The sequence below is a fragment of the Danio aesculapii genome, chromosome 8, assembly GCF_903798145.1.
Source record: "Danio aesculapii chromosome 8, fDanAes4.1, whole genome shotgun sequence".
Classification (NCBI taxonomy): domain Eukaryota; kingdom Metazoa; phylum Chordata; class Actinopteri; order Cypriniformes; family Danionidae; genus Danio; species Danio aesculapii.
Window position 1 is genome coordinate 32,123,872 of NC_079442.1, and position 24,804 is coordinate 32,148,675.

Sequence of the window (24,804 nt, forward strand, 5' to 3'; positions counted from 1 at the left end):
AAAATTCTGCCATATCCATTTTGTACAAATAGTCATAAAAGTGGTGTTAAAATAAAATTATGTCGAAGAAAAAAACATTTTGTACATTTATTGCAAAGCGACAACAATAACAAAACATTGTTAGGCAAAAAAAAGTTTCAAGAAATAAAAATACTAAATAATAATTAACATGACCTTAAATCAAGTCAGTTTTGCTTCCACATTCGCTTCCCCATGGAAAATCCTCACCACAGGTACCCTGACACTCAGCACTCCATTGCTTTTCAGGGATTCCCTTTGAACTTACAGCTACCTCAATGCAATTAATTTCTTTTTAATTTTCATTATTTCAGACATCACAAACTTACTTTACACTCTGACCAACCATTCTAGTTCATTAGAATGTGATTTCCAACCAATTTCATATAAAATATTCCAGTGTATTCCATTCTGTGTTTTCTACACTCATCCAGGCAGTTGAATATCATTATACAAATGTGCTAAATTGTAAAGTGTAAAAGACAAAAGCGTCCAATTGTGGTGTCTGCACCAAATTAAATATGCATAGAATAATATGCATGTATTATATGCAAGCTGTAAGCCAAGTGTCAGCTTTGGTGAAAATACATTGTTATCAAACTGGTAAAATCATGATTCAACATGGATCATTCAGTAAAATATATGCATTCAAGTAAAAATTAAACAATATGTTCAAACCTATACTTTTTCTTATATTATTTTACGTAATATTTTATGTGTTATTTTTGCAGCTCAACTATTATTTATTATACTATTATTCACCTTAAAGTGCCATTTATGCATTTATAGTTACAAAAGGTGTTACTTCCACAAAAAAATATTAATCAAAAAGGATCTGAAGGTTCTGAAGGATCGTGTAACACTTAAGACAGTAATAATAAAATTTTTCAAGGGCTCATCGTAATAATTTATAGAACACCTATAATATTTTACATTATAAAACAACAAAATAAAAACAAAGAAGTATAGAAAAGTAAAAAAAGGTAAAGAATAAAATAAAAATTCACAGTTTTATTGTTTTCTTGATCATATAAATGCATCCTTGTTAGCAAAAGACTCTTCTTTCTTAACTTTTGACTGAGACTATATTTAAATGGTTTGTATTAGAACACCACTCCTGCAACGTTTTTTTTTTTTTTTTTTTGGAGAGTGTAGTATGATTAAATGAGCCTTTTTAGTCTTACATAAGTTATTGTCATAAATCTTAAGTATTATATAATGTCACTAAAAACATTCTTATATTATATTATATTATATAATAGTATATAATATAATAGTATATTTCTTATACTATTAAAATATATGCCTAAATCCTTATTTCATAAATAAAGTCTTTTAACATTGAAAAGATTCTTGTTCTTAATATGCCTGACAAGATATTTAGGAAGATAATTTTTGTAACATAATCTTGTTTTTTCACTAAATGATATCTAGTATGTGTCTCTTGTAAATTATGATAAAATGTATATGATTTAAAACAATCAGGACCCATTCTAATATACAAAGTAGTTAAAAATGAAAGCCACCAGCACACTTATTTATTCTTTTTAAACTTAATCCCTTTCTCCGCTTAGCAGCCATGTAGAATGTTCTCCTTGCGTAGCCTATTGAAAGCTTTTTATTATTACATTTAGAAGAAAAGAAAGAATATCTATTATTTGACCCTATAGGCTAAAAGGTTTCATTCATAAATGTTACATGTGGGTTAAATGGGTTAATATTTACATCTGATTTTATGCCAAAAAGATCATAAAGGGGGCAAAATGCACAGGCTTAATAATTCTGTCCTGAATTGCAAAATCAGTTTCTACTATTGAGCCATATACTTACGTCTATTCAAGAGTTACACCAATGATCTCTCCCCGTTTCTCTCAGCCGCCCGCCCCTAACACCCGGCAAGAGGCGTGTCCTCACCTGCGTATGATCCCTCGGTTACCGGCTAAATTTGTCAACATATGTCAGTATCATTCCTCGTGGGACGATCGTGAGCTTGGAGCTAATCCACTAGAAACGACACGAGCCATAAGCACAAGAAACACGCGCTATTAAGACGATTATAGAGCTCTAGTTTAGAAGTAAAACTTTTCGGATTGGTTATGCATTGTGTTAAAACCTTACGGGCGACTAGACCTGGCGTTTTGCTCATCAGGAATGCTGGAAAATGGGAAAGAGTTGCGGGAAGTTTGGGGAGAAAACACTCACCTGCTCGACCGTTACACACGAGCGCATCACCAGGGCAACATCCTCGCCAGCAGCACGTGATCAATGAGACCGACGCCGCGACGTACAGGTAAATAAATCCCCTGAAAAATAGATAATAGGTTTTTTTAACAATTATTTTTGCAGGGCCTATTTTTTTAAACGACGTATGCTTTGTTTTAAAACTGTTTTTGTCTTGTGTTTTGAGCAGTAAGAAGGTGGTTTCTGGGTTGGAGGACTTGTTGTTCTACACCATCACCCAGGGAGAGGAGAAAATCTCAGTGGCGCGTTTCCTGACAGTGAGTATTATTGTGATAATGTGCTCGTGTGTGAGCTGTCATGACTATACTGTATACAAAAGGAAATAATAGATGTTCTACTAAAGATGTACCTGCATGGTCTTGGTACTAAAGCTGTCAACATTTTGGAAACATGCATTTTTAATGATGTTGAAAGTTGTTTAGCAAGGTTGAATATAATTGATGAAAAACACTATAAAATTGTCCTCCTGTGAAATTGTGAAAGATTTTGTTCAGTTATTTCTCAAACTATGTTTAACAGAGAAAATATTTGAAAACACATTTTTACAACAATAGATGTGATAAGGGTGGTTCATTCCGCTGTGGCGACCCCGGATTAATAAAGGGACTAAGCCGAAAAGAAAATGAATGAATGAATGAATGAATAGATGTGATAAGTTTTTATTACTGTTATTATCTCAGAACCTAAACTATTAATTTAGTCATTTAAAATTTATGATTAGCAATTTCTTTTGTCTTTGCCATGATGGCTGCACATAATATTTTACGTGTTATTTTTGCAGCTCAACTATTATTTATTATACTATTATTCACCTTAAAGTGCCATTTAGGCATTTATAGTTACAAAAGGTGTTACTTCCACAAAAAAATATTAATCAAAAAGGATCTGAAGGTTCCGAAGGATCGTGTAACACTGAAGACAGTAATAATAAAAATTTGTAAGGGCTCATTGTAATAATTTATAGAACACCTATAATATTTTACATTATAAAACAACTAAATAAAAATAAACAAGTATATAAAAGTAAAAAAAGGTAAAGAATAAAATAAAAATTCACAGTTTTATTGTTTCCTCTTTTTTCTTAACTTTTGACTGAGACTATATTTAAATGGTTTGTATTAGTACACCACTCCTGCAACGTTTTTTTGGAGAGTGTAGTATGATTAAAATGGGCCTTTTTATTCTTACATAAGTTATTGTCATAAATCTTCAGTATTATATAATGTCACTAAAAATAGACATCAGATTCGGACCAGTGACTGGGCTCCATTAAAGCGTCTAATAAATTTACCTATTCCCAAACATTCTTGGATCTGTATTTACATCTTAAGTTTATTTTACATGAAGTAGTAGTACACAGAATTATGGACTGTTTTGACTAAGGTAACTCATTAATCTTTGAATTTTCCAGAGCACTGCTCATTTCCGCTGTCTGTGTGCGTGTGTACTCCAGTGTACTCTAGCACACATGCCACCCAGAAATAGACAGCCATTAAAAGTGTTACCTCACTTACACTGTGTGCAATGCATGTGCATTTATGTGCATGTGGTTATGTTGTCTATATATGATGGTCATCTCATCCAGCTGCAAAATAAAAACTCACATGCTAAATCATTGACTGCAGATAGCAAGATCCCACCAAATTGACTTTTGGTGAACTCTTTTATTTGACTATTGCAAAACTCAAATAAAACAAACGTTTGCACTTTTTTATTGTAAGCATTTAATTAAAGGGGTGCCATTTATTGTCAATATAGATTGCATTTATCAAAATAGTATTTTCTTGTTGATCACAGTGCCAATAACGATGATAACATTTTAATGCATGTTCTATTTATCCTTGATTAGCATTTGAATACAGTATGCACTTAAATTTACATGACTTGAAATATACATTGCAAGATAACCATGGTTATATTATGCAATTACAAGGAAAAATTAGATCGGATAATTATTAAATGCAACAGGCCTAATGTAATCAATTCATTAATGTTACCCCATCCCCTCCCCCCCAAAAAAACAGAATTTGTACTGTTTTTAATGCATTTTATTGATAAATGTAATATTTAAAGGTTTGTGCTTTGCAAGATTTTTAAATATATTTGAAGTTTTAAGTTTCTAGATATATTTGCAATAATAATATATATTTTTATTTAAATTTCTGTTTTAAAATGCAATTTATTTCTGTGATTTATTTCTGTAATGTCATTTATTACTCCTGTCTTCAGAGTCAGGTGATCTTTCAGAAAGGGTGTTGAGCAAAGTTATTAATACATTATTATATCATTAATGGTGAACATATTCTGTTGCTTAATATTTGTGTGGAAACATTTTAGATTGAATTGTTGTATTAAAATGCTTGTGCTTTAATAATGAATAATAGTACTATTAAAATTATATTAAGACTGAATGCTCTATTTTGACATTAAAGCTCATTTTATCACTTATATTAGTTGTTTTCAATCTTTCCAGACTCCTAAATATGATCATCTTAATCATAATTGATCTCAAATATTATTTGTAAAATATTTGTCTCTTAACTTAATTATTTTTTGTACTCGACTGTTTTATTTACCTTAATTTAAAATTTGATTCTATTCAATAAAATTTTTATTTAATTATTTATTAATTATTTCAATGGATTCTAACATGCTTTTCCTCCAAACATTTCCACTGTCTCCCTTTTTTAATGTTATAACATTCTAAACAAGTAGTTTATCCCTTATATTATCTTATTATATTAAATAATACAGGATGATTCAAAAAGAATACCACAACTTTGAAAATCGAGAAAGAATAGAAGAGCTAAGATCTTTCTGTCGTCGATTTAAGGAAGCTCTGATATTTGTTAAGTATTCTTCACATTGATTAATTACCCAAGGTTCTATCATGTTTCTTTGATTAAATACAGATTTTCAAGTTGTGGTATACTTTTTGAATCACCCTGTACTATTGTATTATCTGTGCAATAACTGTGTAATTTGAAAATGAAATGCATGGTGTTAAAAATACATGTTTTTATACTCCAAGGCACTCAAAAGCACAGGTCTGCAGACGTCTGACCCCCGTCTGAGAGACTGCATGCTGCAGATCCACCACGCGGTGCAAGACTCTGTTGGAACAGCAATGATGGACCAAGAACTGTTCAGAAAGTGAGTGAAAACTGAGACTCTTTGTGTATGTGTGTTCTCCGTGATATGTCATGGCATCGCTGACAGTTTATGACTCACAGCTGTTATGATATGTACATACACTCACATGCCAATACGGGTGAATGATGGCGCAATGTTCTTGGAAGAATCTAAATACAACCAGTCAGTTCACCATGCAGATATCATCACATACAAATACTTGACCTAACTTTCCACTTCACAGCCAACGTAAATAATGACAGCTATTATATTTGTACGCTACCGTCAAAGGTTTGGGATAAGTACATTTTTAAAATAGAAACCTATTCTGCTCATCAAGGTTGCATTTATTTGTTTTAAAAAACATAGCAAAAATGTTTTAATTGTTAAATATTATAATGTAAATATAATGTTTTAGAAGACATCTATTCTTAACATCAAGACTGCATTTGTTTGTGCACAAATACTGTAAAATATGTTACAAATTTTGTTACAATTTAAAACTGTTTTTAAAATTGATAGTAGTTTAACATTGTATCTTCATTGTCACGTGATTCTTCAGAAATCATTACTGTATATTATGATGATGTGGTGTTCTATTATGATCAGTTAATATTGGTACTCAATCGATGCTAATGATTCTTAAAATTAATTCAAATATTATTTTTGAATTAATAATTCAAAAATTTTTCCCATTTTATGTTAATTTGCGATTAATTTAATTTCTTACTAATTTTTTACTAATGATATATGATGTAGCCTGATAAATTTGTATTTTGACAATAAGTATATTCATATTTCTTTATTCTAAATCTTTAAGAAATGTTTTTGGTACATCAAAAAGTGTGGTTGTGATGACCATCCAACAAGCTAATCCTGCAAAAAATTGTGCTTAAAATGTTTCTTAAAATGCAGTATTTAAATTTTATAATTAAACAGAAAAAGAGGCGAATAACTGCATAAAGGTCCACTTTTTAAGAAAAAAAAAATGAACCACCCAATTCGCCAGGCTGGCTACAGTGATACATGTTCAATGAAAATATGAAACAGCCCAACAGTTTTAAACAGTAATGATAGTTATAAGTGTTTCATGGTCAGCAGAGCATCATATTAGAATGATTTCTGACACTGAGGACTGAAGTATTGATAAAATAAAAAAAATCAGCTTCAAATCATTGGAATGAATTTACATTTAAACTACATTCAATAGGACAACAATTCTTTTATATTGTAATAATATTTCACAATTCAGCCTACTTTTGTGGAAACTGCGATTCAAGTCATTTTTAAGGACTCTGTGATGAAACATTAAAATAGTAGCATTTTTAAAATCATTTTTAAAATATATATATTGTCTCATCTTACCTTTGACTCTTGAACAATAGAATACATCCATGATGATTAAATGAGCAATATCACACTCGTAGAAGCGCGATATGACTGTATATCGGCACTGGTGGGAGGCATGCGGCGAGTGATGATATACAGCCATATCCCACATACGAGTGTGATATCGCATTTATACAAATGTTCAATGGCATAATCATGTATATAAAAAAAAAAGAAAATTAAACACGGAAAGACTCAAAATCCTTTTGTATGAGGAACTACTTTCTTCTGCCATTCCTTCACATCTGCAGCTAATATAAGAACAGCAGAAGCCATTGCTACTTCACCAACGTCACTGTAGAGCTAGTATTTGAACGATTCTCTAGCGTAATATCCAAAGTGATGACAACTTTTTTTTGCTGACATATTAAGATTATAAGGCTTAACAGCATGAAATGCCATTAGTCTACAGAGATTTCCCAGTATTTCTCTGTTGCAATCGGGAGATCACAATAATTAACCCCGAAAAAAGTCAAAGCAACGCAAACACTACCAGATTACTGTTGTGTTTGCAATAAGGAAAAACACTAAACACATGCGGGCATTTATTCTTTCTTTCTTTTTACTGAACTAGTCTGCATTAACGAAAACAGGAGACGCATTAGAAACAAAGAGATGGTCAACCAAATTGATTTTATACAAAGACTGCCCAACACAAAATACATACATATATATGTATCTGTAGTCCCATCTCACACTCAGTACACTACAATTACTATGGTATAAATACAGCACTACAACATACAAAAGAGAGAGATCGACTTAGAAAGTCACTTACCAGTTTTAAAATGATTTGATCAGCTGTAGTTTGTAGTTTTACGCTGAATTTTTCTCCTCTAAGGGCTTATTATGCGGTCTCTCTCACCATCTTGTGGATGGACAACATTAACCGTCTTTGCTCTGTGTAGTATGACAGGCTGATGGATATCAACGCTCTGTCTCTCTGAAATTATAAATGTTTAAAATAGGCACTATCCTTATAAATAAACTGCATAGTTGCAATCTAAATAACTACATTCTCGTCTAAAAACCTCAAAAGTACATTATGTTGTCCAACAGCAGCAATATGTAGGTGCAGTAATACACAAGAGTGAAAAGGCTTTACGAGAACTGATATTGCAGAGTATTGCATGGCTATCAGCCAATCAGATTCAAGAACCATACAGAACTGTTGTATAAAGGTAAATAATCATTTTAATGATACATTTTTGACAAAAATAGGAAGCAGCCCAACAGTTTTCAACTCTAATGATATTAATAAGTGTTTCTTGATTTCTGAACAATCACGTGACACTGAAGACTGGAGTATTGATGATGCTAATCATTCAGCTTTAAATCGATGGAATACATTTACATTTAAACTATATTCAATAGGAAAATAGTTATTTTATTTTGTAATAATATTTCACAATTGAACCATTTTTCTGATCAAATAATAGCATCACTGTACTGGTTAGCAGAAAAGGCTTCTTTTAGAAAGATTTTTAAAAATCATACTGATCCCAAACTGTTGACCTGTAGTTTATGTGCATTTACCTGTGTTCAGCTGTAAAGCTAACCAGTGTTAGCGATAATGCGTTTGTTATTCCACTAAGGCACAGCTTCTTTTGAAACCATTCAGTTGGCGTTAATAAACACAGATCATATATCATGTTCTGCTATGTTCGACTCTTAGCACGTTACAGATCACAGGTGGCTGTTATGTCACATGGGCATAAGTGTGTTTCTGTTTCTAGATGTGTTGGCAGTAATATAGTCCTCCTGACTCAAGCTTTCCAGAGGAAGTTCATCATTCCAGACTTTGAAGCATTTACCTCGCTCATAAACCATCTGTATTGTGACGCACAGGCTCGGCAAGGAGGGAAAGTAAGCCATCGATTTTCTTTATCGCTGTTTTGGAATCACCTTGGCCTTTACAAACACATTTATCAACATATGGTCTCTGTTTGTCAATGTGTGTGTTTGCACAGGTAGCAAACTACATCCCTCAGCTGGCGAAGTTCAATCCAGATCTTTGGGGAGTTTCTCTGTGCACGGTGGATGGTCAGAGGTGAAATACAGTTTATTCACTCATATTTATGTAATGAGAGAAGGGTGCACAATTAACCCTTGCACCGTGTGTTCAAATAATGCCCCATTTGGTTAAATAGAGCAGTTAATTTTATTTTATTTTATTTTGTTTTGTTTTGTTTTGTTTTGCATGCTCTCCTCGTGTTCGTGTGGGTTTTTGTCCGGGTGCTGCGGTTTCCCCCACAAGTCCAAAGACATGGACATGTGGTATAGGTGAATTGGGTAGGCTAAATTGTCCGTAGTGTATGTGTGTGAATGAGAGTTTTCATTCCACTGTGGCGACCCTAGATTAATAAAGGGACTAAGCCTAAATGAATAAAATGAATGAATGAATAATTTAATTGAATTTAACTAAATTTTATTTAATTTAATTTTTTACATTTAATTTTTTAGGGTATTTCTATTTATTTTATTATTTCCACTAATAAAACAAACATACTATTACAAAAATAAACTTTTATTTTATTTTACTTTACTTTATTTTATTTTAATATTTTACTTTATTTTATTTTATAGGATATTTCTATTTATTTTATTTTTCCACTGGTGATTAAAATAATCATCATACTATTAAAATTTGCATTATTTTACAATTTTATTTTATTTTATTTTAGTTAAAATCAATTAAAAAGTATTAACTTTAAAAAAAACCTTAATAGCCATGTGATACTGTTGAAAATTCAGCTTTCCATAGCGCAATAAATTGCATTTTAATTTGTTTTAAAATAAAGTTATGATCATTTGTAATAGTGTTTCTCAATATTGCTACATTTTTTTAAATAGTTATTTTTTAGGGGATTTTCCCCTTTTATTGGGATAGGATAATCGAGAACAGACAGGAAAGTATTGGGAGCAGAGAAAGGGGAAGGATCGGTATAGGAATCAAACTCAGGTCGTGTTGAGCACCATGGTCGGCAGATTTAACTACTAGGCTGGCTACCTTTTTTGAGGCACAAACTACCTTTTTGATGAAAAAAGAAATGTAGACTTGGTGGGCAGAACCGAAGCCATTCAAAATCTTACTGACCAAAAATATCTAAACATTTTCATCTTTATTTATTTTTTATTAATTAAATTATGTTTTTCTAACTTTCTAGAATTGAACTTTTCTTTTTTCCTTTTCTTTTCTATTATTTCTTTAAGACTGCATGTCATCGGTTGTAACATATTTATTATCATATTATTATACAAGTCAACACCAGACAAGTGCAGTGCTGCATCACGTATAGTGGCTGGAGCAACAGATATCACACACCAGACATGTCACATTTAGTTCAAGACAGCAGTTCAAAACAGATAATCTAATCAACAAACAAGCAAAAGTACAGTTTGAGTATGAACCAGTGTTGGGGAAGCTACTCTGAAACCTATAAGCTACTCATCAGTTAAATTAGCTATTGACAAATTACTCTTTAAAAATGTAGCTAGCTATACTACAAATTCCTACATAGTTGCATTGAAACTACTCATATATATCACATAAGCGAATTAAAGTTAACGAGGAATGTTATAATTAAAATATTTAGTACTTTGTTTAAACATGCTAAACAATTGTGATATCAAAGCTTAATATTGTATTGCACTGTTATTTTATTATTTTATTACAAATTGTGTGGCAGATGGCTCCATTTTGGTAAGACGTTATATTGAAGGCCTCAAACAACATTCTTACTTCATGTTAGAATATATATTTGGGTTTTATTTCAATTGTTGTATACTTAAAAATATCATTATTATTTATAAAATAGCAGTAATAATAACTGAATAAACAAATGTTAAACCTTGAGGTATGTGATATGCTTTTAAATGGCTGTAATACACTATTTTAGCATATGATCTTGTAGGATGACAATGTGCTGCTTAACACCATTGCAGGTTTACAAAAATAGAATGTAACTATTGTCAATACACCACTATTGCTGGAAAACTTTGTTAGCTACTGAAAAATGAAGTTGTGCTAGTAGTATCTGAGCTACTTATTGCTAACACAGCACTGAAAAGAACAGAGTGTCTTGAATGATTTTACAGTACAGTGTCTGGAAAAAACAGAGCAGCCTTCAAGGATCTATATTGTAATAGCTCTCTGAAACATATACACTTCACTATAGCCTCAGAAAGACAAACGTTTTGCTAAAAGATATACAAAATATAATGGTCCAATATATAATTTTTAAAGATGTGGTGTTAAAGTTTTGAATGGTGTTAACCTTCATCTAGTTTTCCATTTTATTTACCCAACAATTCAAATTTCAGTTGTACCTGACGCTTTTAGTTTTGGAAAAATGTATTATATATTTTTCTCTCTTTGCTTGGTTCTGTCACTGTGTGTTTTATTCAGTGTCTTCCTGTATACACAGGCATGCAGTAGGAGACACGAATGTGCCGTTCTGCTTGCAGTCGTGTGTGAAGCCTCTGGAATATGCTCTAGCTGTGCACGAGACTGGGAGTGAACACGTGCACAGATATGTGGGGAAAGAACCCAGTGGCCTCAAATTCAACAAATTGTCTTTAGACGAAGAGGGTGAGAAACCATTACAATATGCCTTATTTCTCTTTTGGTTAGTTACTTAGAGAAGTCTTTCAAATAGAATGTGGACACATCAAATTATGCAGTTCATTAATGCACATCTGTGTAATTTGAGAAGATCCCAGAATTAACATATTACACAATATTGTTTAAAACTTTGTGTTCAGGAAGAACCTAAGAGGTTAAGATTGAAAGAAATTAAGTGAATTTAATGAGCAAGGATTCATTAAATTGATGGCGAATACATTTCTAATTATACTATAATGTATATTTTCAAGTAAATGTGGATTTAAACTAATTTTTAAAAGGCTGAAACAAAAATGAGTTACAGTTTTTACAAATTTATTAAGCAGCACAACCATTTTCAACTTTGATAATAATGAGAAAGTGTTTTTAGGAATGAAGAATTGTCTGTTTTGTCCTAGATGAAATTCGAGACCTTAATGTCTCTGAATTGGTCATATCATAGTCATCTCATTTGTTCTATTACTACATGAAGTCTGGGATTAAGAAGAAGCTGTAAAACTGTCAGAGCTCCTATAAAGCTTATCAATGGATTTCCTCACCTCTGAGGAACATTGCATCTGCAATCTTTACTGGATCTGTTTCGAAATCCTTTCCGTTCAACATGATGAGAACTGATGCATCTGTAAACATTCTTGTTTTCCCAGAGAAGCCCCATAATCCCATGGTGAATGCAGGAGCGATTGTAATCAGCTCTCTCTTAAAGGTAAATGAATATTGTTTTGTAGAGATTTCAGGTACACTCAAAACATTTTTTTAACTTGTTCAAACTACTTAATTAAAATTAGCTGAAACAACACAATTCTTGAAGTTTCATTGAGACAACTTATTTTATGTTTAATCCTCATAAAATTTGTTAAAGATGTTAACTTAATCGATTTGTGTTGGGACAACATGAATGAATTGTGTGTTATCCTGCATTTTTTACTGTGTAACTTTTCTCACCAGACATTATTTTATTTTTATTCAGATGCTATTTTTATTTACTTATATTATTTCCACTGTTAATTAAAATAATCATCATTCCGCAGTTTGGATGTCAGAAGTGACTGCTATGATAGACTATTTATTGTTTTTTAATGGGACAAAATAATATTTCAGTCCTTTCCTTTTGGCCTGGCTTTAAATAGCTGAATAAGTGTGTGTTTGTATGTATGGAGTGAGAGGGTGGTTCTTTGAGGTGTGATGACATATTAAAAGCTGTTAGTGGTCAAGAGGTGTGTCTGAACGGCCAATCAGGAGACGAGCTGAGAAATACGCCTTTCAGCTCATTTTAAAAAAAGGTCACATTTTCTGCACCGTCAAAATCACTCGCAGCTTTATAACTGCAATGAAAGGTTTCAGATGTTTAAATTAACTAAAATATCCGATCAATGTATAATTAAGCGACTCCTTACTTTTATTTCAAGTTTATAGCTTTTACCTTTGCCCTTAAATAAGTTACACAACTTCACATAGCGCAGACACGCAAGAGTACTTTTTAAGATGAAGACATCTCAGCTCGCATTGCACTGACCTTTGCACAAGGGACTCCCTTCTGGACCTTGTGGAAGTTGAACATCACCTTAACGTCCCACCTTAGGACATGTGAAACCTAATATTGTTCCCAATAAAAGTTTGGCACCACCAGTTCATGTGCTGTTACTTAACTTCATGCTCAGTGCAGCTGTGCAATGCAAAACATGACCAATCATAATCGTGACAGAAGGTGCGAAATTCTTTATTTATGATCTATGAAAGAACTATTTATATGGTTTGATATGCTTTCCAATGCAGAACACATATTAGGTTCACTCATAACAGATTGTATAACTTTCTAATGGATGATACTTATAGTCTGTTCATGAATGCATATGTACACACTGCCACCAAGTGTCTAAATAAGGCATTGTATTGCGGAGAGACTCTCACTAGATTCACTGTTAGCTTTTTTTGCTTGCTAACAAACAGAAACTAGTTTTAATGATAGATAGATCATTTTCTTTTTTATCCTATTTGACCACAGCAGAAGGTGTGAACGTTGAATGTGTTGTGTTTCACATCTGACTGTAGAGCTGTTCAGTTTCTTAGCATTAGCCATGGGTTAGCCCTCAGACATTTCTAATGTTTTTGAAAAGTATAATTAAACTAAGGTGTTGTATATAGACAAAACCAATATGTGAGCTTCATGCTTGATGAGTTACTAAACCTGTTTATTTTTTAAAGCAACTAGTTACCATTTAAAGATAAACATGGGTGTGAAGTACATTGAGCTATAATTCTTTCAAGTAATAATAACCAAAGATATTAATATAACCATAAATCAACTTTATTAGCCTTTTAGGTAAATTAGTCTTTCAGTTTAGCATTTGCTGCTGTTTTAGTACGTTTTACTGCTTGAACACTTGTGAAAACGAAGTGCACTTAATTAAATCAAATGGGCACTTGCGGTAATAACATGTTAATAATACATTTGACTGAAATGAATTGACAATGTTAATTATATCCCCAAAATAGTATTAATTATAATCGCATAAGATGTGCTTTAGCATACTTAAATTAAACCTTCAGTTAAAAACTGAAAAACACCCTCAGGTAATGGCATTTTAAATAATAATACATTGCACATTACATCATAAGTGCACTTTATTAAAGTGTGATCACATACACTTTTTTTCATAGTTTATTTGGTGATGTTACTGTAATTTCATCTCAATTACTACTTTTTTCTCTTTAACAGCCTGGTTACAACAAGGCAGAGAAGTTTGACCATGTGAGTACATTGCAACATCTCCATGATGTAAAATATCCGAAGTGTTTTCTGATATATAGCTTGTTATAAAACAGGGTGTCTGCAGGGTCTTAAAAAGTCTTACATTTCAAAAACCAAATTTTAGGCCTTCAAAAGTCTAAAATCGACTGAAACATTGTGTTGTAGGTCTTAAATCATTTTAAATAGGCCTTAATTTTGCTATGTCCATGTAAATCTATACCCAATTGGGCCAACACCCATCCAATAACTAACTATATATTTCAGTAAAAGTTTTTAAGAAACATTTATTTATTGACTTCAATGTTTTTTTTAAGGTTTTAACTTGGTCATGAAAAAATCTTTAGGCTTTAGCCTTATGTAACTCTGAAATTTCATTCACTATGGTCTTAAAAAGGTCTTAAAAAGTCTTAAATTTGATTTCATGAAACCTGTAGAAACCCTGTAAAAACTGAGTTCTTTCTTTGGGTCAGATGGTGGATTATCTGAAGAGAATGGCTGGCCGAGAATATGTTGGGTTCAGTAATGCCACGTGAGTTTCTAACTTATTTATATGAAATCATAGTCTCTTAGAGGATAACCTATAATCTGTGATTTCTTGCTTTTGACAGTTTCCAGTCAGAGAAAGAGACCGGTTACAGGAACTATGCAATTGGCTATTATCTCAAGGAGAAAAAAGTAAGTGTCATTTTGGATATTGTTGCTTTCATGCTAGTAATGACAGGATTTATTTATTACTTTCTCACATATTATTTTGTCTTTCTTCTCCTGTAGTGTTTTCCTAATGGAGCTGACATGACGGCAGCACTTGACTTCTACTTTCAGGTAAATAAGCATAGAATAAACATATCTATGGAAAAATTAAGAGGTAAAAATTCTTGGTTTAATGGATTTATTAGGTATGGGCTTGAGTAAAATGTTAATATTTAATTTTTTTCTATAGATCTGATTCTTCCAAATTTCTAATATAAAATATTGTCATTCCAATGCATTTTGTTTTATAGAAAAAAATTGGTCCAAACAAAAAAATATTTTCATTTGTTGTGATTTGAGTTGTTTAGCCAAATATAACAATTGAAAACATTAAAACTTTGGTATTGTGTTATCTAAAATTAATATGAAAATTAATTTCTTTTCTCTGAAAGCACCTTTTTTGTTATGTTATGTAAAAATTCTAGAAATAACAACTTTTTTACAATAGGAAGAAATGTCATCAGTGTTTTACTCATGTAACTATAAATGCAAAGAAACTTGAGAATGCCTCATTTCATTGGCTGTAAATTGCACAAGACTATAAGTTGCACCTGGTCAAAACTGCTTTTTTGAGGGCAGGAAAAAGTTTATTTGGCGTAGAACATTTTACGTTTGCATTCTATTGGTATCGAATAAAATTTCCCTTCCAGTACTTTATATTACCGCTCATACCAAACCACTAAACGTTTCTCTTTTGTGTTTTTCTTTCAGCTGTGCTCTATCGAGGTGACGTGTGAGTCAGGCAGTGTCATGGCAGCTACTCTAGCTAATGGAGGGATCTGTCCAATCACAGGCGAGCGAGTGCTCAGTGCAGAGGCAGTCCGAAACACTCTCAGTCTCATGCACTCCTGCGGCATGTACGACTTCTCAGGCCAGTTTGCCTTTCACGTGAGTCTCACACACAACAACAGAATACCTCAGTGCAATACAGTACACACACACACAGTAGACGCTACATCTAGATCAGAGGTGTCAAACTCAAATTAGTTTGGGGGGGACTGGAGAAAATGTCCATTGGTGTATGCCAAATTCATTAAACCTTAGTTTGCTTACATTTACATTATTGTTAACTGTACTAAAACAAAATATTTAAGAAAAAAACTTGTGTTTCTCCCCAATGAAGATGCTAGTCCCATTTTTTTCAAAGAAGATAGTAGGAGTGATAATAGGATAATGTTAGGAGTAATTTTAGGAGTGATTTTAATATCAATATTTTGACAATAATTTGAATGTTTTTATTCTTACACCTTGGAAGGTTTTGGGATGCTATAAATTGACCATAGTAAAAAAATATGCCAGTAGTATCCCGTGACGTCATCCATAGGTTTCTGAAGAGCGCAAATGAAACTCCAAGTGGGCGTGGCCAATCGTCGCCATTTTGTTCGTGTGTCATCGCACCGACCGGGGGAAACCAAAAAAGGGAAAAGAGGCAGAGTGTGAGCGGAAATACAGATGCCTGCTAGCATTTTGCTTAGACAGGCTTTTCTTTCGGAGAAACACTTAAATACTTCATTACCTGCAACTGGTTTGTGTTCTGACCACATGTGCTTGGTTGTGTACTATATCTATAAAGTGTTTAAACTTTTAAAAACACTTGTAATAATCAGCCGGAAGGGCAGCGACCAGCAAGACCTAGCTGTCACTCAAGTGGCCACGCCCTTAATTATGCAGACTTTATATAACTTGATATAAACGAAACGGATGAGTTATAAAAAAAAATGACCTCCTCACAGTTGTCATGAAGGGTATTATTAGCTATATACACTAAAATAGTTTTTTGTACCAGGCTGTAAATACCTTTTTTATGCTGTAAAGTTGGCCATTTTAACACTGGGGTCAATAGAAATGTGCGCTATTATGGAGCCAGGACTAGCAGAATTTCGAAGAATTGCAGTTTCAGTTACTTCTGTATTAGCTTCACGAGGGAGATAAGGATGTTGCTGCTTGAGTATGACACTAAAACAGCAGAAAGCCCTTTAATGCATCCCAAATCGCATACTTATGCAATATTCTGCGCCATTTTGTAGTATAAATAGTGTAAGCAGTGCGTTCACACTAAAAACTTCAAAAATAACAAGTACACTTTAGTTACCTGGATGATGCCCTCATTCAGTCGGTAAAATAAAGTGTGCAATGATGGACACTTCACATGTTTCAGGCGCTCATGTTGGATTACAATATTTATTTTAGATTGTGAAAACAATATTCTCCTATGAGATTATACCGCCTCCCGATGGTGAATGCGCTTATACTCATGGCAGGTATTATTTGGTAGTTTGGTCATTTATTTCACTAATTTGGACACCATCAAACGCCATCTGGGAAACGGTTGGAATTTCCGCTTAGTAGTGTTCCATTTAGGACGGCACTACATACATATACTATGCTGTTCAGTGAGTAAGTGTAGAAGTTCATAGTGCATAGTCTATAGTGTGCTATTTGGGACACAGCTCTTGTCTTAATGAGTGATGGAATGACTCACTGCATTAATGAATATAGCTGATCAATTTAGAAACTAGACAAATGACAGTCATTGCGAATGGGTCATTGAATCACTGACTCATTAAAACTGAATTAATCTATTGCTTGTTTAATCTATCTAATAGTTTTGCTGGGTTCACACCAAATGCAGAGCACCATGTCACATGCTCTAGTTTACCCGTGGGGATGTTTTTCCCCGTCACACACATTTTTTCGCTTGAGTTCAATTATTTAACTTGCGCGGTAGACGCTATTAAGGTGAATTCTATGCGTTTGTTGCAAAAACACACTGCGCATTTGCGTTGACTTTTATTTGTAATATAATAGTATGAATACTTAATTTTGCATTTATTGAGATGTGTATATTTCTGCTCCGGCTTTGTTTGTGTTAATGATGGAAGAGATTACAAACAGAACACAGATTTTCAAATGCAAGTCTCCTGATAATAACTTCTTTTTGTTGAGAAAATGTGATGAACTTGCTGATAAATTGGATGAAACTGCACTTATGCTCATGTGATTCTACAGTAATTAACTATGCCACATATATATATATAAATATATATAAAAACAAGTCATATCATGAAATTATATGGTCATTCTATCTGCATTAAAACAACAGTCAAGAACAGTAGCATGAAAGAAATCATATAAATATTATACGAATGTGTTCGCTAACTGTCAAGATGTACCCAGATGAGCCTGTGTACTTAGTTTTAGCAGTTGTTATTTGGGAACAACTTTCCTTGGAATGTTGTGATTGACCAATCAGATTTAAGCATTTCAGAGAGTCACGTCATAAAATATTATAGCAGATATTGTAGTGTTTAGGCACACACTCCAAGCAAATACACTATATTTATTTGCCTAAGATGAAGCTTTTTCATTAAAATCCCTCTGTCTCCTCCTCAGGTGGGCTTGCCTGCTAAATCTGGGGTTTCTGGTGCTGTCCTGCTTGTGGTTCCTAATATTATGGGTGTGATGTGTTGGTCTCCGGCTCTCGACCGTGTGGGAAACAGCATCCGAGGAATCCATTTTTGCCAGGTACGTTCTTCAAGATCTCAGCTTCTGTATTTCTCTTCAGTTTAGTCTCTTAGACCATTAACTGAATTGGTTTATCTCTTAGGAGATGGTCTCCCTCTTTAACTTCACAACTATGACAATCTAAGACACTTTGCGAAGAAGTTGGACCCTCGCAGACAGACAGGCCACGAGAGGGTGAGACAGCAGAGCGGATTAGATTTTTTCAGTCACAGTGTGAAGTTGCAGAGATTTGAGCTCTGATTATGTTTATGATATTGCAGAACAAGTCTGTGGTGGATCTGATGTTTGCTGCGTACAGTGGGGATGTTTCAGCTCTCAGGAGGTAAGCATCTCTTTTTTATGGCAAATAAAACAATTAGATATTTTGATTGGAATGGTCATTTGACGTTCATTTGTTTCACAGAATCGCACTCTCTGCGGTAAACATGGAATTGACTGACTATGACATCCGTACTGCTCTACATGTGGCATCAGCAGAAGGTATTAAAGAATTGTTTTTTTAGAAATGGTAATATTTATTTACACAAAACCATTTAAAAGTTTAGAGTCACAAATCAGTTCATTCTGGGATCCATTAAACTGACCGAAAATATCAGTAAAAGATTTAAGAAAGTCACGGTTGGCAGGACTTTACCCTGGATTACATGTGTCTTGTGATAGATGTTCCTTTTCTTCAGCTGATTTGACACATATGCTTTGGTCTTGCCCTTCTTTAAATAACTATTGGACATTGATTTTTAAGACTATCAGTGAGGTCCTGTGGGAGACAATATTGCCATGTTCCTCAATAGGTAAATTTGGAACTCCGAGTGACACCATGAACATAACTTTATCAGCTACTTAGGGCATTATTGCTTATACATCTGTATAAGCCAGCAGAAGAATCTTATTATGCTGGAAATCTTCCACACCCCCATCCCCCGCCTGGTTGGAGATGTAATGTCTTTTCTAAAGCTAGAAAAGATTAAATACACACTAAGGGGTTAGGTGGACAGGTTTTATGCGTACTGGGAACCTATTTTATCATATTTTTAAAATCTGAAAGAATTACTCTGCTGTTAAATAATCTGTATATCTCTTTGTATCCACTTCGTGGGGCTTTTAATGTAGCTTTGCCTGCTAATTTTTAGTTTATTTATTTATTCCCACTATTTGTAATTTTTTTAAATTTCTTTCTTCCATCATCACTGTTGTCACGACATGCATGACTCCATATGGTTTAATTATTGTATTTGAACCTAATTATTGTGTTAAGCTGCCTTTCACACAAATACAAAAAAAAAAAAAAAAAAAAAAAAAAAAAACTAGAAAGCTAGAAACCTGGAAATTGTAATGTTTTTTGTTGTACTGTATGAAAACGTTAATTTTCTTCAATAAAAAAATAACAGTAGAAATATTTGTAAAATGACAAAATATTTATATTTTTTAATAAATGCTGTTCTTAATTTTTTTATTTAAAAATACTGAAAGAAAATGTATCAAGGTTTCCATGGAAATATTAGGCTGCACCATTTTTGACATTTATTATAATGAGAATTTTTGTTGAGCACCCATTTAATATTTAGATTGATTTCTGAAGGATCATATTACACTTAAAACTGGATAATATGCATACCATAAATAAATAAATGTATAAAATAGCCAAAAAAAAATCACAACATTACGCTTGTTACATTTTTTTAGTAAATGTATTGTTTAAAAGAGATCAAATATTACACATAAATATATATATTTTTCTATATTTGACCTGCAATACAAGACTTTTTTTAACAAACCCGTTTCAGCTTAGTTTGCATTTTAAAATTTAGTTTTTTAAAAGAAGAAAATTTGATATTTTATTAGCTGTTACTTAATTTGTGATCTGCTAACAATGCTAAAAATCAAATCTGGAATTAGTGCAAACAATCAGATTGCATTTTTTTGGAATGACTAGTATGTATCATTAAATGCAGAGTAGTTCACTATATCTTTGCCCATATTGTGAACTAATGAACAGTGAATGCTCTCTATTCAGTAACTATTGCTTATTTTATAGTCTCTATTGCTTATTTTATTTTGTCTGAGAAACTTGTTGGTTTTTTGTTATGGTTTTCTCTTGGCTTTGTACTGTTGGTTAAAGGTGCTCTTTGCTTTTTGTTCAAATAGTCTGATTTCACACTCTGCTGCATTTTCAATCAATTATGCCCTCACAAAAGTGCTCTGGGGGAAAAAAAGAAAAGAAAACAAAACCCTCTGGGGAGCTTTTCAGATTCATTCAAATCAATACCTAATTCCGATGCAACCAAATATAGACCACCTTTCATAGGTAGTCTCAGTTTTACAGTAGCAGTTTTCATGCAAACATTTTTTGCCCTGATTCAAACTAGAACGTCAGTGTGAAATCACCATTATCCATTACTAAATGGGACAGTTCCCCCAAAAGTAAAATTCTCTCAATAATTACTTCTCATGTTGTTCCCAATCCCTTAGACTTTTGTTCATCTTTGAGCCTTAAATTAAGATAATTTGGATGAAATCCTAGAGATCTCTCATCCACCAAGGATAGCAATGGTCTCAACTTGTTTAAAGTCCAGAAATCTACCAAAAATACAGTTAAAACAGTGGTTCACGTGTGTCTTAGTGGTTCAATCAGAATATTATCAAGCTACGAGAATACTTTTGTGCATGAAGCAAAATGACTAATTTACTCAACGTTTCCTCTCCTCAGTGTCAGTATATTGTGCATATTCATGAGAGTGCTGTGCACTCATGTATACATCACTTCCTTTGTTTGACCAGGGTGATGCATTAACAGCACAACCAATCGTTGCACACATAAAGCTCTGCACAAGACATTTGGCCAGCGGAGAAATTAAAATAATCGTGCCCAACTGAGCCTGGTTTCTCTCAAGGTTTTTTTTCTTCACTTCCGCCATTAGTGAAGTTTTTTTTCCCTCTCCGCTGTCACCACTGGCTTGCATGGTTCGGGATCTGTAGAGCTGCGCATCGTTGGATTTGCCCTTCAATATTTGGACTCTCAGTAGTGATTATTAAACCACACTGAACTGAGCTCAACTGAACTGAACTTAAACACCACAAACTGAACTACACTGTTCCTATTTACTGTGACCGTTTATGTTAAGCTGCTTTGACACAATCTACATTGTATAAGCGCTATACAAATAAAGGTGAATTGAATTGAATTGAATTGAACATAAAGAGCATCACACTCTCATGAATGTGCACCCGACACTGACACTGAGAAGTTTTTGTTTTATGTGTGCACAAATATATTCTCTTAGCTTTATAATAATCTGAGATTATATAATAGTCCGAGGATGACTTTTAGACTTTGGATGTCTCCAGATCGTCCTGTATGGAGGATGATCTCAGATTTAATCTAAAATATCTTAATTTGTGCTCTGAAGATAAACAAAGGTCTCAATGGGTTTGGAACAACACAAGGGTGAGTAATTAATAATATAATTATCATTTCTGGGTGAACTATCCCTTTAATTCATTATTAATTACTTCATCTCTATCAAGTGGACCTTAAGTCTGAAAATAAAGTTGATAAAGATGACTGACAGCATGGATATTGAGTTATAAAGATCAAATTGTGACATCTGAATTGGTTGTAAATATATTAATAGGTCTCTAAACTCTGATTTCAGGGCATTTAGAAGCAGTCAAGTTTTTAACAGACACCTGCAAAGTCAACCCGTTTGCAAAGGACAGGTATCACAAACTCATGCCCTTTGTTCTATTTCTGCTTTGTTTTTGTATCATGTATTTGTAATACTATTCCATTTGTTCTTCAGATGGGGAAACACACCTCTTGATGATGCGATGCAGTTTGGGCACAACGCAGTGGCCAAGGCGCTCCAAGAGTATCAGAGCATTTACACACACACACTACTGCCCGAGGAGCTCAGCGCAGACACATGCCCCGATTCCTCCATTGATGCAGACGAACTGAAGAGCATGGAGACTCTGGAGAGTTTAATATGAGGGAGAAAAATCCCAAACAGCGGCCTCTCGCTACTTCAGGGAAGCAAGTGGGTGTGAGATTTAGGACAAAGCCTCGTGTAAGGCTGAGCAGGTGCACGCAGGTGAGATAGTGCTTCAAAACAAAGCTGTATGTAGATGTCAACTAGCTCCTGCTGAAGGTTTGTGATGGTCATTGCTGTAGTTTTACAGACCTCCGTTATGTCTACGGTGGGATTATAAAACTGCCAGGTACTTCCAGATCATTTCTGGTACTGGTCCTCAAGGACAGTTTGTGGTTTGTGCTTGGACCAATTTAGATGCTGAAGCTTCCTTTCCCTCAAAGATATTTTACTGTAGAAGAATTTTTAGGTAATTTTTCACCCTTTATTCAAAGTTTTTGCAGTAATCTTAGAAACTAGAAGGACCCATTCACAAACTTTTGATGATTTGATTACAAGTGGACAATATTAAGTACAAGTGTGAACTGGGTGTGAAACGTTTAGAGCTTGTCCACTTTTGCATTCAGACACATTTGACTGGATTTTTTATTTATTTTTGTAAATTATTAACATTTTGCAAGCTTTCGCAGTATTAGATTAAGGGTGCTTTCACACTAGCACTTTTGATCTGCACCCGGGTTTGTTTGACGTCAGAGTTCGATATGTTTAGCTGGTGTGAATGATGTCTTCTGTACTCTGGTGCACACCCATGAACTGTACCCAAGTCCACCTGGAAGAGTTGGTCTGGAGTACGGTTGGCATGAACTCTGGTCCAGTTCATTTCTGATATGAATGCAATCGTACCAAATAACGGAAGTGAACCGCCAACTGTACAACAAACTTCACAACAGCAGGTTGATGATGGAAGCGTACTGGGGTTTAGAAGGAAAAAGACTATGTGAACACAAACCAGCTGAGAAGGTGGCAAGGGGGACAATCGAACTTGGGTTCGGACCAGGCAATTGAACCAAGTTTGAAAGCACCCTAAAAGATGAGAGAAACCCAATCACCACCCACAGACTAAAAGTAGTCGAAAGTGGACAAAAGCAACACATTTAAATGGCAGGTGTGAACAACAGCGCTTCTCTTTTGTCCACTTGTAATCAGATCAATAAAAACACATCCTAATAAAAAGTGAGGACAGGGTCGTAGTTGACTAAAATTGCAATTATGAGGTAAATTATCAGTTCTGCCTTTTGTTTCTTTGTATGTTTTGTTACTTTTTCTGAGAAAAAGTCCAGAACTGCAAGGTGTAAATAAATAAAAAATATATTTTCAAAATGTTTTTAAATTTTAAACTGCACTGAATTTTGGCAAACGATGCTGATATTTGAGAGAACCAAAACAAAACAAAAAACATTTTCCGAAGCCTCGCTGCTTTTTGATATTTCAGCTATTATAACTAGACACTCCCCTTACTGCTGATTGGCTGCAGTTGTGTGAAATGCATTTTCCAAATATTTCTTAGTACACCTTAAAGAATAAAGCAATGTTAGACAAAACTGAAAAGTTAAAATACTTTAATAACAATATTAAAAAAATTTGTAAATAGCTTCTGAAAGTTCGGTAAATCCCTAAAGATGTTTTGTTTAATCTATTTATTTAACCATTTCCTATATTAAACATTACAGCTTTGCCGTAACTACATAAAACACACACACACATATATATGTATATGTGTATATATATATACATATATATGTGTATATATATACATATATATGTGTATATATATATATATATATATATATATATATATATATATATATATATATATATATATATATATATATATATATACACACACACACACATACATATACACATATACATACATATATATATATATAAATCGTGCAGTACAGTTAGGGCTTTCAAATATATTATATATAACTTGCGGCACTTGGTATCACATTTCACACACTTGGCTGGGCGATAAGGCAAAAATGCAATCTGTAATAATTTTCCATATTGCACGATAACAATATATATTTCGATTTAAGTTGTTAATGGTTCCAGATTTAAGAGTACCCCAACAATGACTGAAGCTACAAAAAATAGAGGATCCATTATACGGCATTACATATTTTCGGATGACAAATTTTCGGTGCCTGAAAATTCGGTACATCTTAAATATAAACACATTTTTAGATTCCCATTGTTGTACATATCTGCTGTGTGATTGGCTCTTGGATCAATATAGAGTAAAAAAGTCCAGAGCTTATCATTGCTATTGACATAAACTTTATAGCGATTCAATATATCATTTATCGGCCCAGCCCTACTTTAGGAAATATGTTTGTTAAATGAAAAACGTTAAAATCTATTGAAACTGTAGAGTTGTAAAAGTGTTGTATTGTAATCCGTCTGGTCATGTATTCAGCCTTTCAAACAACTACACATCCCGA

The 24,804-nt window shown here is 33.3% G+C and overlaps 1 protein-coding gene across 1 annotated transcript; it reads left to right on the forward strand.

Moving 5' to 3' along the window:
• The first annotated feature begins 1,981 nt into the window (after positions 1-1,981).
• Positions 1,982-23,677, forward strand: gls2a (glutaminase 2a (liver, mitochondrial)). The gene is given in 19 exon segments (XM_056463733.1): positions 1,982-2,308; positions 2,429-2,516; positions 5,291-5,412; positions 8,517-8,646; positions 8,751-8,830; positions 11,208-11,371; positions 12,049-12,107; positions 14,121-14,153; positions 14,624-14,682; positions 14,762-14,828; positions 14,925-14,975; positions 15,615-15,791; positions 18,297-18,428; positions 18,511-18,529; positions 18,532-18,602; positions 18,689-18,750; positions 18,832-18,908; positions 22,082-22,145; positions 22,229-23,677. Coding segments are annotated over 19 exon segments (1,839 nt in total). The 5' UTR covers positions 1,982-2,114; the 3' UTR covers positions 22,419-23,677.
• Positions 23,678-24,804: the final 1,127 nt, after the last annotated feature.